The 13,931-nt window shown below is 42.1% G+C and overlaps 1 protein-coding gene across 1 annotated transcript in view; it reads left to right on the top strand.

The window, feature by feature from the left end:
• The window catches only part of ATRN (attractin), a 163,197-nt gene that overhangs the window by 138,629 nt on the left and 10,637 nt on the right, over window positions 1-13,931 (top strand). Inside the window, exons 26-27 of the mRNA XM_032420030.1 lie at window positions 8,693-8,771; window positions 12,913-13,020. Of these exons, the coding sequence (XP_032275921.1) occupies window positions 8,693-8,771; window positions 12,913-13,020 (187 nt within the window). The remainder of the gene's footprint in view (window positions 1-8,692; window positions 8,772-12,912; window positions 13,021-13,931) is intronic.

The following is a 13,931-nucleotide window of genomic DNA, read 5'->3' on the forward strand; positions in this document are numbered from 1 at the left end:
AGCTTTGCAACATTGTCTTCTGTCTCTTTGCTTGTTTCCTCTCCTTCTATTCTTCTGCTTGAATTCTGGAATTCTCTGTTCGATTAGTGAAGGAGATTCTGGATCTGTCCTTTATATTTCTTAACTGAACCCACCTATTCTTTCATTTTCCTTTTGTTCTGTGTTCTAGATGAGCTCCGCAGCAGTATTTTCCAGCTCATTAATTTAATCCAAAATTGGGTCTGTTTCCTTTGTTGAGCCCATCTGATAAGATATTTTTTTAATTTTAATGTTTGCATTTTACTTCTAGTATGTTTTTCCTTATAACCTGTGTCCGTTTTATGAATGCAGTTTCCTTTCATATTCCTTTGTGAGATTAATTTTTTATTTTTATTTTATTTTATTTTATTTTATTTTATATTTTATATTTTATTTATGTCTTATTTTGTGCTGTTATTACTAACTCTCCTCGGATGTTTGGGTCTTGTTGTTTGATTCCAGTCTTTCACAGTGTTGGTTTGAAGGTTGCCGCTTGCCTGTGTGTGGATGCTGTTTCCGTGTGTCACAGCCTCCAGTGAGTGTGGGGTAGGGGCAGAATGTGCTGCTGGGGGGGTTGTACTGTTTGTCTTCTGAATGAGAGAGCCTCCATCCTGTCTGGCCTCCCTGGCCCCAGGCCCAGGGCTCACTGCCTTAGCTCCTGTCTGCCGTTGCTCAGCACGGACAGAGAAGGGGGACAAAGCCGTCCGGTGTGGCCACTCTGGCTCCCCTTGTTCACTCTGGCAGTTCCCTTCCCTCCTTGTGTCCATTGGCTGTGGGCTTGGAGCACATTTGGTTTTATTTTATTTTGTTTCGTTTTGTTTGTTTAAATTTTTAGATAGCTTTGTTCAAAGCAATTTTAGGTTTACAACAAAATTGAGAGGAAGGTACAGAGATTTCCCATTTCCCTGCCCTCACACATGCACAGCCTCCCGTTACCAACATCGCTCCCCAGAACTGTACGTTTTCTACAAAGGATGAGCCTACATTGAACATCATAATCATCCAAAGTCCAGAGTTGACCTTAGGGTTCACTCTTGGTGGTGTATATTCTGTGGGTTTGGACAAATATATAATGACATGAATCCAGCATCGTAATATCGTACCAAGTATTTTCACTACCCTAAAAATCCTTGTGTTGGAGACCTTTTTGCTTTTCAGCCCTCTCAAATCTGACTTCCATCCCCACACCCCACCTGAATTGTTTTGTGTGTGGCGGGCAGCAAGAACATCTCTATTGCCAAATCCAAAAGATACTTTTCAGTTCTCATTTTTTGGATTCTCAACAGTATCAAGCAACTGACCACCCATCACTGACCCTCTTCTGGCCTTCTCTGAGCCCAGACTGCCCTGAGGCCACTCTTCTGTTGAACTTTTCTGATCAGTCTCTCGCTGTTGATGTTCTTCCAGAGCTCGACCCTGGTCATCTTCTCATTCTGTATTGCCGGTTGAACTCTGCCATCCCATCTGCAGCCCAATACGCGCAGAAGCGGGTTTCCCCACATCACTGACTGCAGCGTCCCCCTGCCACCTCTCTCCCACACAGCAGGCACCCCCCCACCCCACCCCAGCAGTCAGAGCCCCTCTACAATTCACATCAAGTCCAGAAGAGACCTTGAAAATGAATTCATCTGCATCTGTTCCCTTATCTCATACTCAGTGGCTTTTCATTGTCTCCAAAATAAAAACCAAGGTGAACTGACCTTTGCTCACCCCTCCATATTCATCTTATGCTACTCCTCTGCATTCCCACCGCATGAGCTATCTTCTCAAAAGCGCCAGGCTCTTTCCCATTTACACACGCTTATCCTTTTTTCTGGAAAATGCTTTCCTTCTTTCTTCTCCTTACCCTTCATCTGTATACTTCTACTCATTGATTGTTTTTTCCAAACAACATCCAATTCTCTGACACCAACTGGTTGTCTTCCAGTTCAGTTTAGTTCTGACGCTACCTGGAGACCCCACAGGTTAAGGGCTCTGCCTGATGTGGCTGCCCCCACTTCAGATGTCAACCACCAGTGGGTCCCCAGGCTACACACACTTCTGCCTGGCCAGCTACAAATTTGAGGGTTCCCGTGACCCTTCTCAGCTTTGAGAGTTTGCCAGAATGACTCACAGAACTCAGAAAAGCACAGTACTTAAAATTACAGTTTTATTATAAAGAATATAACTCAGGAACAGCCAAATGGAACAGGTGCATAAGGCAGGGTGTGGGGTGGGTGGAGAGCACAGAGCTTCGACACTGTCCAGGTATGCCACCCTCCCAGCACATGGATGTGTTCAACCCAGATGCTCCCTCAAACCGCTAGGCTCCTTGTTTCTTTCAAGGTTTCATTACATAGGCGTGACTAACGAACTCAATCTCCAGCCCTTTCCCCTCCCCTCAGGTTGGGGGATGGGGCAGGGTTCTGAACATTCTAACTCTCTAATCATGTGGTTGGTTTTTCTGGTGACCAGCCTCCTTCCTGAAGCTATTTGGGTCCCTCCTTCCCATGAGTCATTCACTAGCCCACAAAGGACACTCCTGAATTGCATCTCAATAAATCTGTTATTTAAAAAAAAAAAAAAGAAGCTCATTCAGACCCAGAGGCCATGTCATTTTTTAAATTATACCTTTCTTTATATAAAATTACTTTGTACAAAAAACTATTAAAGATATAAATTTTTTAATCCAATTTCAAAATAGCTCATTCCTTTTTAATACTGAGTGATATTCTGTGTAAAGATCAACCACAATTTATTTCTTCACTTCTTGATGGAGATGGACATTTGGGCTGTTACCAGTTTTGGGCTATTATAAATAAAGCTGTTGTGAACATTTGTGTAAAAAAGTGGGGAGGGCGACACTCCTGTCACTCAGGAAATTTTAAGAATTTTAGGAGCTCTGTACCAGGAACTCAGGACAAACTTTTTATTTTTTAATTATACCACACTCATCCTTCATCCTTGGCCCAGTATCACTTCCTCCAAGATTTCATCCCAGAACCCCCAAACTAACTGGTCTTCCCTTGTTCTCTCCCAGAGAACCGTATTAGTTTTCATCATGGTGCTTCTCACAGTTTTTTCCTTGCTTCCTATCTGTGCCCACAGTTAGACTCTAAGCTTCAAGAGAGCAGGTGTACTGTCTCTTTGGGGCATCCCTATAGACACACAGACCTCCAGCACCTAGCACACAGTCATGTGCAAATATATGTGGAAAGTACACTAGACCTTCAGGAAAAGGGCTGAGTCTCGAGGAACAGGAGGCACCAGCCTCTGTGGGAAGAGTTAGTGGTGCTAGTCGATGGCACACTTTCACGGGGATGTAGAGGGTGCATGCTGATTTAGTAGCTCCAATTAGCAGGTGTTCTGTATGTTCTTGGAACATGCATACAGAATGGGATACCCCTGCTGCCAAGCACCAGCCCAGTGAGGAGTAGTCCTTTCTGCTGACTGGTGGAAGACTGAATGGCACCATCAGAATGGACTGGGAGCATGGAATCTTGTGTAGTAAACAAGGACAAATGGTGTTTTTGTCACTTCTTCCTTTTGAAGGTGGAACCTTTGGAAAAGGATCCAGAGCTTCCCCGCCACGCCGCCCCGGATTTTGTTTAAGAACTAAGAATGATGATGATCTTTTAACTGAGAAAAGAGTCCTTTTTATGAGCATGAGGAACAAAATATTTTCCCCAAGCAAGTTAACCAGGTCGCAAAGGATCTAAGTAAAAATAAGGGGAGAAGAAAGGTATCCAGACAATCCTAAGCAGCACTCTGAAGAATAGCTGAGATAACACAGAAAAGAGAATTAGAGTGGGGTGATAGGGGGCAGGGCACTCAGTGATTCAAGTGAGAAAATCAGTGTGAGGTGAGTTCGAGAACTTCCAGACTCAGGCATAGTGAAGTAAATTCTAGACTCTGACAAATCCATTAAGCCCTCTTTGTGTCTTAACGAGATGCTACTCTAGACTCCGGTAGGAGCCTTGCGAACGAAGAGGGAAGTAATAAGACCCACTTGCTTGCTTGCTCTGAGAATCAGGTGAGGTCATGTATGTGAAAGGGCTTTGTATCTGGGAGTGATGTGCTAGAGTGGTTAGGACAACTGGTAGTGGTAGTAAGAGGGACTAATACTCTGTGGACGTCTTTGTGGCTGAGGTCACAGATGCCTTAGAGGGCAATGTCTGAGTGAGAATAAAAAGGAGAAATAGGTGGCCAAAAGGAGGGCATGTAATGGGAATTTCTGTTATAGGCGAGATAGAATGTTCTTGTAAAAATTAATTACTTGAACTTCTGCTAGACCCTTGCCACACTGACAGCAGACATTTTGACAAGTCCATTTCATATTCCAGAAGATAGAAGTGATTATGGGTTCCTGCCACTCTGGATCTAATTCTGACCAGAATGGTGAAGTGCAAATCACAGCAACTTGGGAAGAGGCAGTGATATCTCTGTGTTCAAGGCCAGGCCAAGAAAATGCATAAACATAGTTTTAGAAAAGCCAGATTTGTGAGAGCAGGAAACGATAACCATTAATTAATAGTCTTGCCCCCTGGAGGGAAAGTTCAGGACACTCTCAAAAATGTCATTCTAACTGCACAATTACAGTTAAGCTGGTGAGAAACACATGTCCCAAACACTGAGCTCTCACACAAATTGGGAGTTTTCAAAAGACATAGACGAAAGGTAGAAAGAAAAACTTAGAATCAAGGCATGGATTTTTTTAGAGTAGTCTCGGGAAAGTACAAGCCTTTGAAAGGAGGAACAGGTTTAGAACAAAAATGTGAAAGGATTCTTGTTTTCTCTTCGGGTACAGAGCAGACAGGAAGTGAGAGACCCTTAGCCTGGAGCTAGGGGCCTAGTTTTGAAAGAGAGGAATACACTTCTTTGATGATCTTTGAATGACATTGGCAAGATGTTAATAATTGTCAAGGCTAAGTAATGGACATAGGAATTCACTAGATCATTCACTCTACTTTTGTGTATATTTGAAAATTTTCATGGTTTAATGTTTCTTTAAATTACATTTACATAGAAAAATCTAGAAAACTGTTGACAAGAGGGACTACAGTAGGGTGAACACTGAGTTCCAGCAGTACCTGTACCTAAATTAGTGGTAGGAAGAAAAGAAGGGAGGTAAATCAGTGAGTGCCACCTTTTTTGAAATAACTTGAATGTTTTTTGTTGTATTAGCCTAGGAAAAATCATACACATAATCAGCTTTGAGGGACAATCACTATGTGTTAGTATATGTTTATGTCACTTCTTAGAAAAGCTGGGACCCGTGGAAGGAACTGGGTTGTTGGTGTTTTTAAGAAGTCTGCATTGAAGATGGAAGCCCCACTTAGGCCAGGGGGGAGGGGACACAGACCTTCTGAGCTGCACTGTTCTATACCTCTGGATTGAGGGTAGTCCCAGGAGAGGCCTCTGAGTGGCACCAAGGTGCTCGCCTCTGAGGACAGCCGTGTAACTCAACTGCATCAGTAGCGTCTTGACCGACTTAGAAGCTATTCTCATTCCCTCCTTGCCCTTCCATGTGGATTTGCTGCCTCCTTGTGTTTCTATTAGAATAAAAATAACAAAAAGCAAGATTATGAGTGGAAACCAAGAAAGACAGATTACTCTTCTCAGACTCCTTTACTGCTTCTTCCTGTTCTCCCCAACTTCTCAATGGTGGGGTGTGCTCCCCAGGACATTCTTCTGTATTTGTATTCACTCCCTAGGTGACCTCACCCAGATTTATTACTTCAAATACAAGACACCATTGACCCTTAACAACACAGGTTTTTTCGGCAGGTCCACTTCTACGTGGATTTTTTTCAATAAATACAGTACAGTAAATGTAATTTCTTTTCCTTATGATTTTACCTTTTTTTTTTTTTTAAAGATTTATTTATTTATTTGAGAGAGAGCACAAGCAGGAGGGGCAGAGAGAGAATCTCAAGCAGACTTAGTGCTGAGCTCAGAGCCTGACCTGGGGCTCGATCTCACCACCCTGAGATCACGACCTGAGCTGAAACCAAGAGTCAGACACTTAACCAATTGTACCACCCAGGCACCACTTTCTAATTTTCTTAATAACATTTTCTTTTCTCTACCTTACTTTATTGTGAGAATATAGCATATAGTACATATAACATACAAAATATGAGTTAATCAACTTTATATTATCAGTAAGGCTTCCTGTCAACAGTAGACTATTAGTAGGTAAGTTTTGGGGGAGTCAAAAGTTATATGTGGATTTTCGACTGTGCGGAGGGTCAGCAGCCCTAACCCTCACATTGTTCAAGAGTTAACTGTGTATACGTATGACTCCCAAATGCCACCTCCAAGCCAGACCTGGCACCCAGCCTCCAGGCTCAGATATCTGCCTACGACATCTCCCTTTGGTGGTTAGGTAGATAGCTCAGAATTCAGCATGTCTTATATGGTCTGCTGTCTTGTACCCACTCCATCCAGAGCTTTCCCTGTCAAGGTTGATGGCAAGTTCCTCAGGCCAAAAATCCCTGACTTCTCTGTTCCATACCCTACCTCCAGCACATCAGGAAATTCTGTGGTCTCAACCTTCAAATTATGTCCAGATTCCAAAGTGCTTTTCACACCCCTGCTACCACCACCCTGACTTGAGCCACATCATCTCTCCTAGACTAGTGGTCTCCCTGTTCCTGCCTTTGCTACCCTAAAGGTCTCCTAAGCATAAGTGAAATCATGATACTTCTCTGCTCAAATACCTAAGTTAGCTCCTCATCTCATTCAGTAAAATCCAATACCCTTATAGTGCCTGCAGGCCTTCCATGGTCTGCTGCTTACCTCTCTGCCTTTACCTGTGACCCCATTCCCCCCACTCCAGCCATGCTGGCCTCCTGAGGTCCCTCCCTGCCTCTGGCTGTGCCCAGCTGAGCCCATTGCCCGGGCGTGTTTCTGTAGACGTCCCCTGAGCCACCTCCCACGCGTCCTCCAAGCCTTGCTCAGATGTCACCTTCTCCAGAAGTAAGGCGCACTTGCTCTGACCATTCTGCTTTAGAGTGCTAGTGGCACTCCTGAACCCCCTTTTCCTTACCATTTTTTATTTTTTTATTTTTATTTTTTTATTTATTTATTTATTATTTCTGTAGCATTTACTACCTTCTAGCTTGCTCTATAATTTGCTTGTTTATTTTGTTTACTTTTTATCTCCACCTGTTGGAATGTCAGCTCCATGAAAACAGTGGTCTTTTGTCCAGTTCCTCAGTGTATTTTATGGGCCTAGAACAGGACCTGTCTCTAAAGTAGTGATTAAAAGGAAAATGGAGGCCGTCAGGGAGGCAGAAGGAGCAGGAGAGTCAGGACAGCTGAGAGGCCCAACAAGACAGGAACGGAAGGCTCTCCCCTGAGTGATGACCCTGGCAAGCCCCTTCTCTTTAGTCAGGGAATTCAGTGGAGATAGATGTCTTTACCCCGTTCATGTTGGGGCAGCGGTGGGCTGTGGGAGCCTTGAGAAGGCGGAAGTTCAGTCATCCGCACACCTCAGAGTGCCCTCTCCAGCCAGCCTGAGGGCCTGCCTCCCACCAGCACTTGGGTGCACTTGGGCTGCCATTCTGGAAGCCGACTGGTGCTGCAAATGGCCTGTGTCTGCAATAACAGACGTCAGTCATGCTCTCTGCTGTCAGGGTAGCTTTCCAACCATTCACACCTGGTTTACAGATGAGAGAATGTTGAAAGCATTTGCAGTTACAAGACCAGTGGGAGTTATTCTCTGCTAATACTTTCAAGAAAGTTGTTTGGTTTGAGGTTGATCATTTGATTTTATAAAAATTATATGAATTTATTGGGGCGCCTGGGTGGCTCAGTCGTTAAGTGTCTGCCTTCGGCTCAGGTCATGATCCCAGGGTCCTGGGATCGAGCCCCGCATCGGGCTCCCTGCTCCGCGGGAAGCCTGCTTCTCCCTCTCCCACTCCCCCTGCTTGTGTTCCTGCTCTCGCTGTCTCTCTCTCTGTCAAATAAATAAATAAAATCTTTAAAAAAAAAAAAATTATATGAATTTATTTTATAAAAATGTAATTGAATATAGGGGTGCCTGGGTGGCTCAGTCGTTAAGTGTCTGCCTTCGGCTCAGGTCATGATCCCAGGGTCCTGGGATCAAGCCCCGCGTCGGGCTCCCTGCTCAGTGGGAAGCCTGCTTCTCCCTCTCCAACTCCCCTTGCTTGTGTTCCCTCTCTCACTGTGTCTGTCAAGTAAATAAATAAAATCTTTAATATATATATATATAATTGAATATATGTTATTATATATACGTTTATTTCCTCTTGGGTCTACCTCTTCCGTATGAAAAGCTGGTTGTTACTTTAATAACTAACTTTTCTCATTTTTTTTAGACTTTATCAGTAAAGATTTGCTAAGTCAATTAAATAGCATGCTTGTCATTCGTTATTATTGTCCTAGATTTATTTTTCTTTGGGATAAGCCACGAGGAGCCATTCTCATGAACGCCCGGTGGCAGGTCAGAGCTTTCTCCTAGTGCCTTTGGGGACAGTACAATCAGGAAGCTCAGCTTATCAGAGTCTTCTCACACTCACTTCCTGTGAACCGGGACATGGTTGCGATGAGTAATGAGAAAGGTGCTTGGAGTTGGGATTTGGGGACTCTCCCTGCCTGCCCTGAGGCATGGGTGACAGTGCTGATTCTGGGGGCTGGGATAATAACTCAGTACTTTCCTTTCTCACAGTTGTTTCCTCTCTTTGCTCCTGGTGGCTGCTGTGGTTTGGAAGATCAAACAAAGTTGTTGGGCCTCCAGGCGTAGAGAGGTAAGCCTCAGTGGATAAAGGTAAAGGTTCCTGAATGCCTCTAAGAGCTTCTTCCTTTTTATTTCTCAGAGCAGGTCGGTTTTAGCTACTTAGCGATCATTGATAGACATACCAAAGGGGGGACTAATGCTGCCCATTCTGCAGAATATGGTCAGTAGATTTTGATTAGTCTATATAAAGTATAATGAGTTCTGCACCACATGCTTGTAACTTTCTAAAAGGAATCTTTAGCATTGACCCATAGCTGCCCATTCTACTCATTCTACCAGCCCTCTGTCCTTAACTCAGGCAGGAGATCTGAGGGCTCAGTAGCAGAGCTTTTCATGAGAATGAGAGTAAAATCAACCAGCTAAGCATCTCAGAAATGTCTCATCACTCAAAGAAAGATAAATCAGTGTCTAGTTAAGTTTTTGCTTGAGTTTTACTTTTTAATGAGTCTTGACTTATTTCCAGAGCTCCATTCCAAAAGTCATATCAAAATGAAACAAGATGAAACCAGAGAGGGAGACAAAGCATAAGAGGCTCTTAATCTCAGGAAACAAACTGAGGGTTGTTGGAATGGAGGGGGTGGGAGGGATAGGGTGATGGGGTGGCTGGGTGATGGACATTGGGGAGGGTATGTGTTGTGGTGAGCGCTGTGTATTGTGTAAGACTGATGAATCACAGACCTGTACCCCTGAAACAATACATTATATGTTAATAAAAAAAAAAAGAGTAAGTCAAGCAAATATTTACGGTTGACAAGTCAAATAAATAAACTTGGTTAAAAGTGACAACATAAAATCTTTATCGCAACTTTCACCGATGTTATTACTCTGCCTTCTAGTAGTCCCATCTATTGTTGCATTGTTGATAATGGAAGGGCACTGAGATCTAGGCTGACGTTCGCTCCTCGGTCTTCTGTATCTACTCATGCCCTTTTCTATATAATAATTGATCTATAGGGGCCGCCTGAGTGGCTCAGTCGTTAAGCGTCTGCCTTTGGCTCAGGTCATGATCCCAGGGTCCTGGGATCGAGCCCCGCATCGGGCTCCCTGCTTGGCGGGGAGCCTGCTTCTCCCTCTCTCACTCCCCCTGCTTGTGTTCCCTCTCTGGCTGTCTCTCTCTCTCTCTGTCAAATAAATAAATAAAATCTTTTTAAAAAGATTGATCTGTAGACAAGATTTAGAAGAGAACGGAAATATCCCAAATCAAAACTCAGAAGCACGCAGCATTGTTCCCTGAACATTAATGTCTATAATGAGAGCCTCCTCCTGGGGGCCATGACCCCTTTTCTGACCCATGTAAAGGTGATATTAGCATAGAGGTAATGTTGCATCCTTTTTATTATCCTTCTGAAAATTCAGTGGGTAACATATTCAGAGGGATTTTTTAATAGCTCCATTACTAAGACATTTTAAAATCCCAATGAATTGTACAGTGTTGTAAAAAAAAAAAAAAAAATACAAGTTATCCAAATGGAGTAAGAAAGAAGTGGGAAGCCTCAATAAACCAGTAGCCAGGGAAGGAATTGAAAACTTGTCAAAATATTACTGTCTCCACGAAGGGCATTACCCCGGGGGGTTTCCATTTGAAATGAACTTATGGAAATAATAATAGTCTATTTCTCCTTGAGTGCTTAGGAGAATTAATTATTTCCAAAATATATAAACTGTTCCAGAGTAAGGGAAAAGATGGAAAGCTTAAGGAGTCCTAATTCATTATATGCACAAAAACTTTGAAACAAAATGTTTAACATAAGGCCAGTCACACAGTGAGTGTATGTGGAGCAGTCTAATTTACCAGTGTAATAACAGGATCATTTCCTACCAGAAAACCTATCAGAATAGATTATTTCAGTGGGTAAAAATAGAACCTAAATTTTTAGTAGTGGCCAAGTAATCACTTAGTCATTTATTGAAATTCAACGCTGGTTCCTGGTTTAAAAACAAAACTCTTAGTAAACTCAAAAATAATACCTCCTTTTAACACTATAAAGAATATCCAGATAACCAACATCACTCATGATATAAAAATACTAGAAGTTGTACCAACAAAATCTAGACAAGTTTGTCATAATGAGCTGACATTTGAGCATTTCTAAATTCCAGGCACTGTTCTAAGAGGTTTTATATAGATTAACTAATTTACCCTTCGTAACAAGCCCATGAAATAGTTACTGACCCTGTTTCACAGATGAGGAAACGAGGCTCAGGGAGGTGGAATAATTGACCATTGCACAGTTACTAAGAGGCCAAACTGGGCTTTCAACTTGGGACTTCGGTCTTCACAGGCCACGTGCCTAGTCCTGTAGTCCCCATCGTCACTTAATTCTGTTCTGGATGTTCTAGGCTGTGCACTCGGAGAAAGAGAAATAAGAAGTTTTATTACTATTGGAAAGGGGACAAAATTACGATTTTCAGATAAGATGATGGATGCACTGTATAGTAGTGATTTGCCTGCCTAAAAAGTAATAAGTATATCAAAAATAAATCAGTGAAGACAAACAGCCAACTAGAAAACATACTTGAAAGAAAATATGGAGAGGATGAACACCTTGTAGAAAAAAAGGTTTTTAAAAAGTATGCTTATGAATCTAAATAAAATTTTTAAAAGATATTTCTTCATTCTATAGGAATGGTGAATGTCTGGTGGAGGAAAGATTTTCTTTCTTTTGCCACACCGGAGAGCATGCTTTATCAAAGAGGAAGGAAGAATTAGAAGATTCCTACCTCACAGGGTTAGGATAGGCTTTATTTAGGTTCAGTAAGAGTAACAGTTTCTTCAGCATATTATTTTTTAAATCATTTAAACTTCTTCAAAAATCCCAGATTAAACTTCTTTAAGAGTTCCCCCACGCCTAAAAAAAGTATGCTTATGACACAGTTGTTATCAACAAATTAACTAAGCTTTTACCCTTGTGATTTAAAATTTCTCTGTAACTGTGAACCTGACTGTTCAAAATATATTTCAGCATTTCTACAATTTCAGTCATGTCTTAACCCTCTCAGAATTGTAGAAGAAATGACTTAATGGGATTTATAACAACAAAAACAATAGCAGCTGACACAGCTTAAGTGCTTGCTAGACGCCAGGCTCCGTTTTACTTGTTTTTACACACATTATCTTCTGCACCCTTCATAAAGGAACTTCTGAATTGGGGGAGCATAGGCACCCTGTCCTACTGTGACTCCAGCTCTGGAATAGCACAGAACCCAGAGTAGGGTTGCTGCATAGATTTGTTGAGTAAGTGGACCAACAGCTTGACAAGATGTAGAATGTTAGTATTTTAAGAAAATGTTTAACATAAAAATATCCTTCTAAAACTGAGCGCTGATCTATCCAGACTAAGATTCTGTCTCCTACCATAGTTCCAAGGGGGTGGTTTGAAGTCAGGCCTTGTTGTCTTCCTTGGCATGACCTCCAAACTTCAGTGACATGCCCAGATCTCCAATATCCTAAATGATATATGATTGATAGATATTGATCCACCATGTGCTAGGCGCTGAGCTGGTTTCAGTGTCTCCTTTGAACCTACTAACACTCTTAGGATTAAAAACCCATTTCAGAGAAGAGGGAACTGAAGCCCAGAGACTTTAAACACCTTTTTTAAGGTGATACAACTGGAAAGCATTGGATCAAAGGTTCACATCCAAGCCTCCCTAAATCCAGAGCCCCTGCATCTCCCTCTGACTGTACCACACTTCACATGTGTTTGTTTTTAGCTTATACCACCCCTGTGAGCAAAGAGCTCTTTCCATTCCTATCTGTGGTCTCAATACTTGGTTCAAGTTTCAGTAGGAAAGAAGAAAGGCTGGCTTTAGTAACAAAAATATGAGGAGACAGGGCTACATCATTTATCGTATGTACTTAACAAACAGGCAGCATGGCATTCTGTCCATCAGTACCTTAGCATGTATCTGTAACAGGCAAGGACTTTTTCTTTAATATGATGATAGTGCTGTTATCACATCCAACAAAATTTAGTAAGTCCTGATGGTACCTGGTCTGTGTCCAGTTTTCTCCAGCTGTCTCAAAAATGTCGTTTTGGACTTGATTTGTTTGAAGCGGGCAGGATGAGGTACTTTTAATATGTCGTGTTCCCTAATAAAATCCCCTCAGTACTCTGTGCGCTAACGCTTGCCACAATATGACTCCGTAGCAACTTCTTCGAGAGATGCAGCAGATGGCCAGTCGTCCCTTTGCCTCCGTAAATGTTGCCTTGGAAACAGATGAAGAGCCTCCTGATCTTATTGGGGGGAGTATAAAGGTGAGAATGTGGTTCAAAAGTCCTGAAAACTTGTCAGAACTCAGGCTTCTAAGTCTGGGGAGACCACAGAGAACAAGAGCCTTATTCTGTTGCCTCGTAATTATGTGTTTCTCTCTCTCTCTCTTTTTAACAATAAGGCAACACGCTGATGTTGTCAGATATTCTTTTGCTTTCATTCTTCAGTCTTTCATGTTGTTAAGCATTCTCATGTTCAAGGAATTTAAAAATATGAATGGTTTGTCTCAAATTCTTGTTAAGTATTCTGTGGCGTAATACTTTAAAAATTTATATTGGAAAAGAGCTAAATTGAAACACTGCTTTTTATAAGTAGTTTAGGGAATTTTCTCAAAGGGGCAAAAATTATAATTCACTATGCATTCCATGGAATGTAAATATTTCTGACTCCTCCCAAAAAAATGATGAAGAAAGAAAAGTTTCTCTTTTGGCAAAATGATGAACTATTTCAGATGCTCTGGGGAAACAGTTATAGAACCTGAATTTTAAAATACTTATTAAAGCATTACTGAGCTCATAGGAAGTAGGTGAAATTCCCAGGGAATATTCTCCTATCCCTCCCCCAAAAAAGGACAAATCGTGAACCAAAACCAGAACGATGTGTGGTCTGAAGTGGTTCCAGATTGGTAACACACCATGACTCCCAGCCGACATAGGTGCAGATCCTCTCTGTGGGAAAGCATCCCCATTTCAGCCATGTAGGATCCCCAGAGATCAAGATCAAGCAATCAGAGATCACCAAGGACAAGAGAGACAAGCCACTAGGAATAGGAGTTAGCAGATACCATGGACAGTGGTTTAGACAGGACTTCACACGTTAGAGCGGCATCTAAAGCATATAATATAGCTCTGTATGAAATGTTTAAAGACGTGAAAGATGGAATCATAAAGATGAG

The sequence above is a fragment of the Phoca vitulina genome, unplaced genomic scaffold, assembly GCF_004348235.1.
Source record: "Phoca vitulina isolate PV1807 unplaced genomic scaffold, GSC_HSeal_1.0 scaffold22, whole genome shotgun sequence".
In the NCBI taxonomy this organism is placed as follows: Eukaryota; Metazoa; Chordata; class Mammalia; order Carnivora; family Phocidae; genus Phoca; species Phoca vitulina.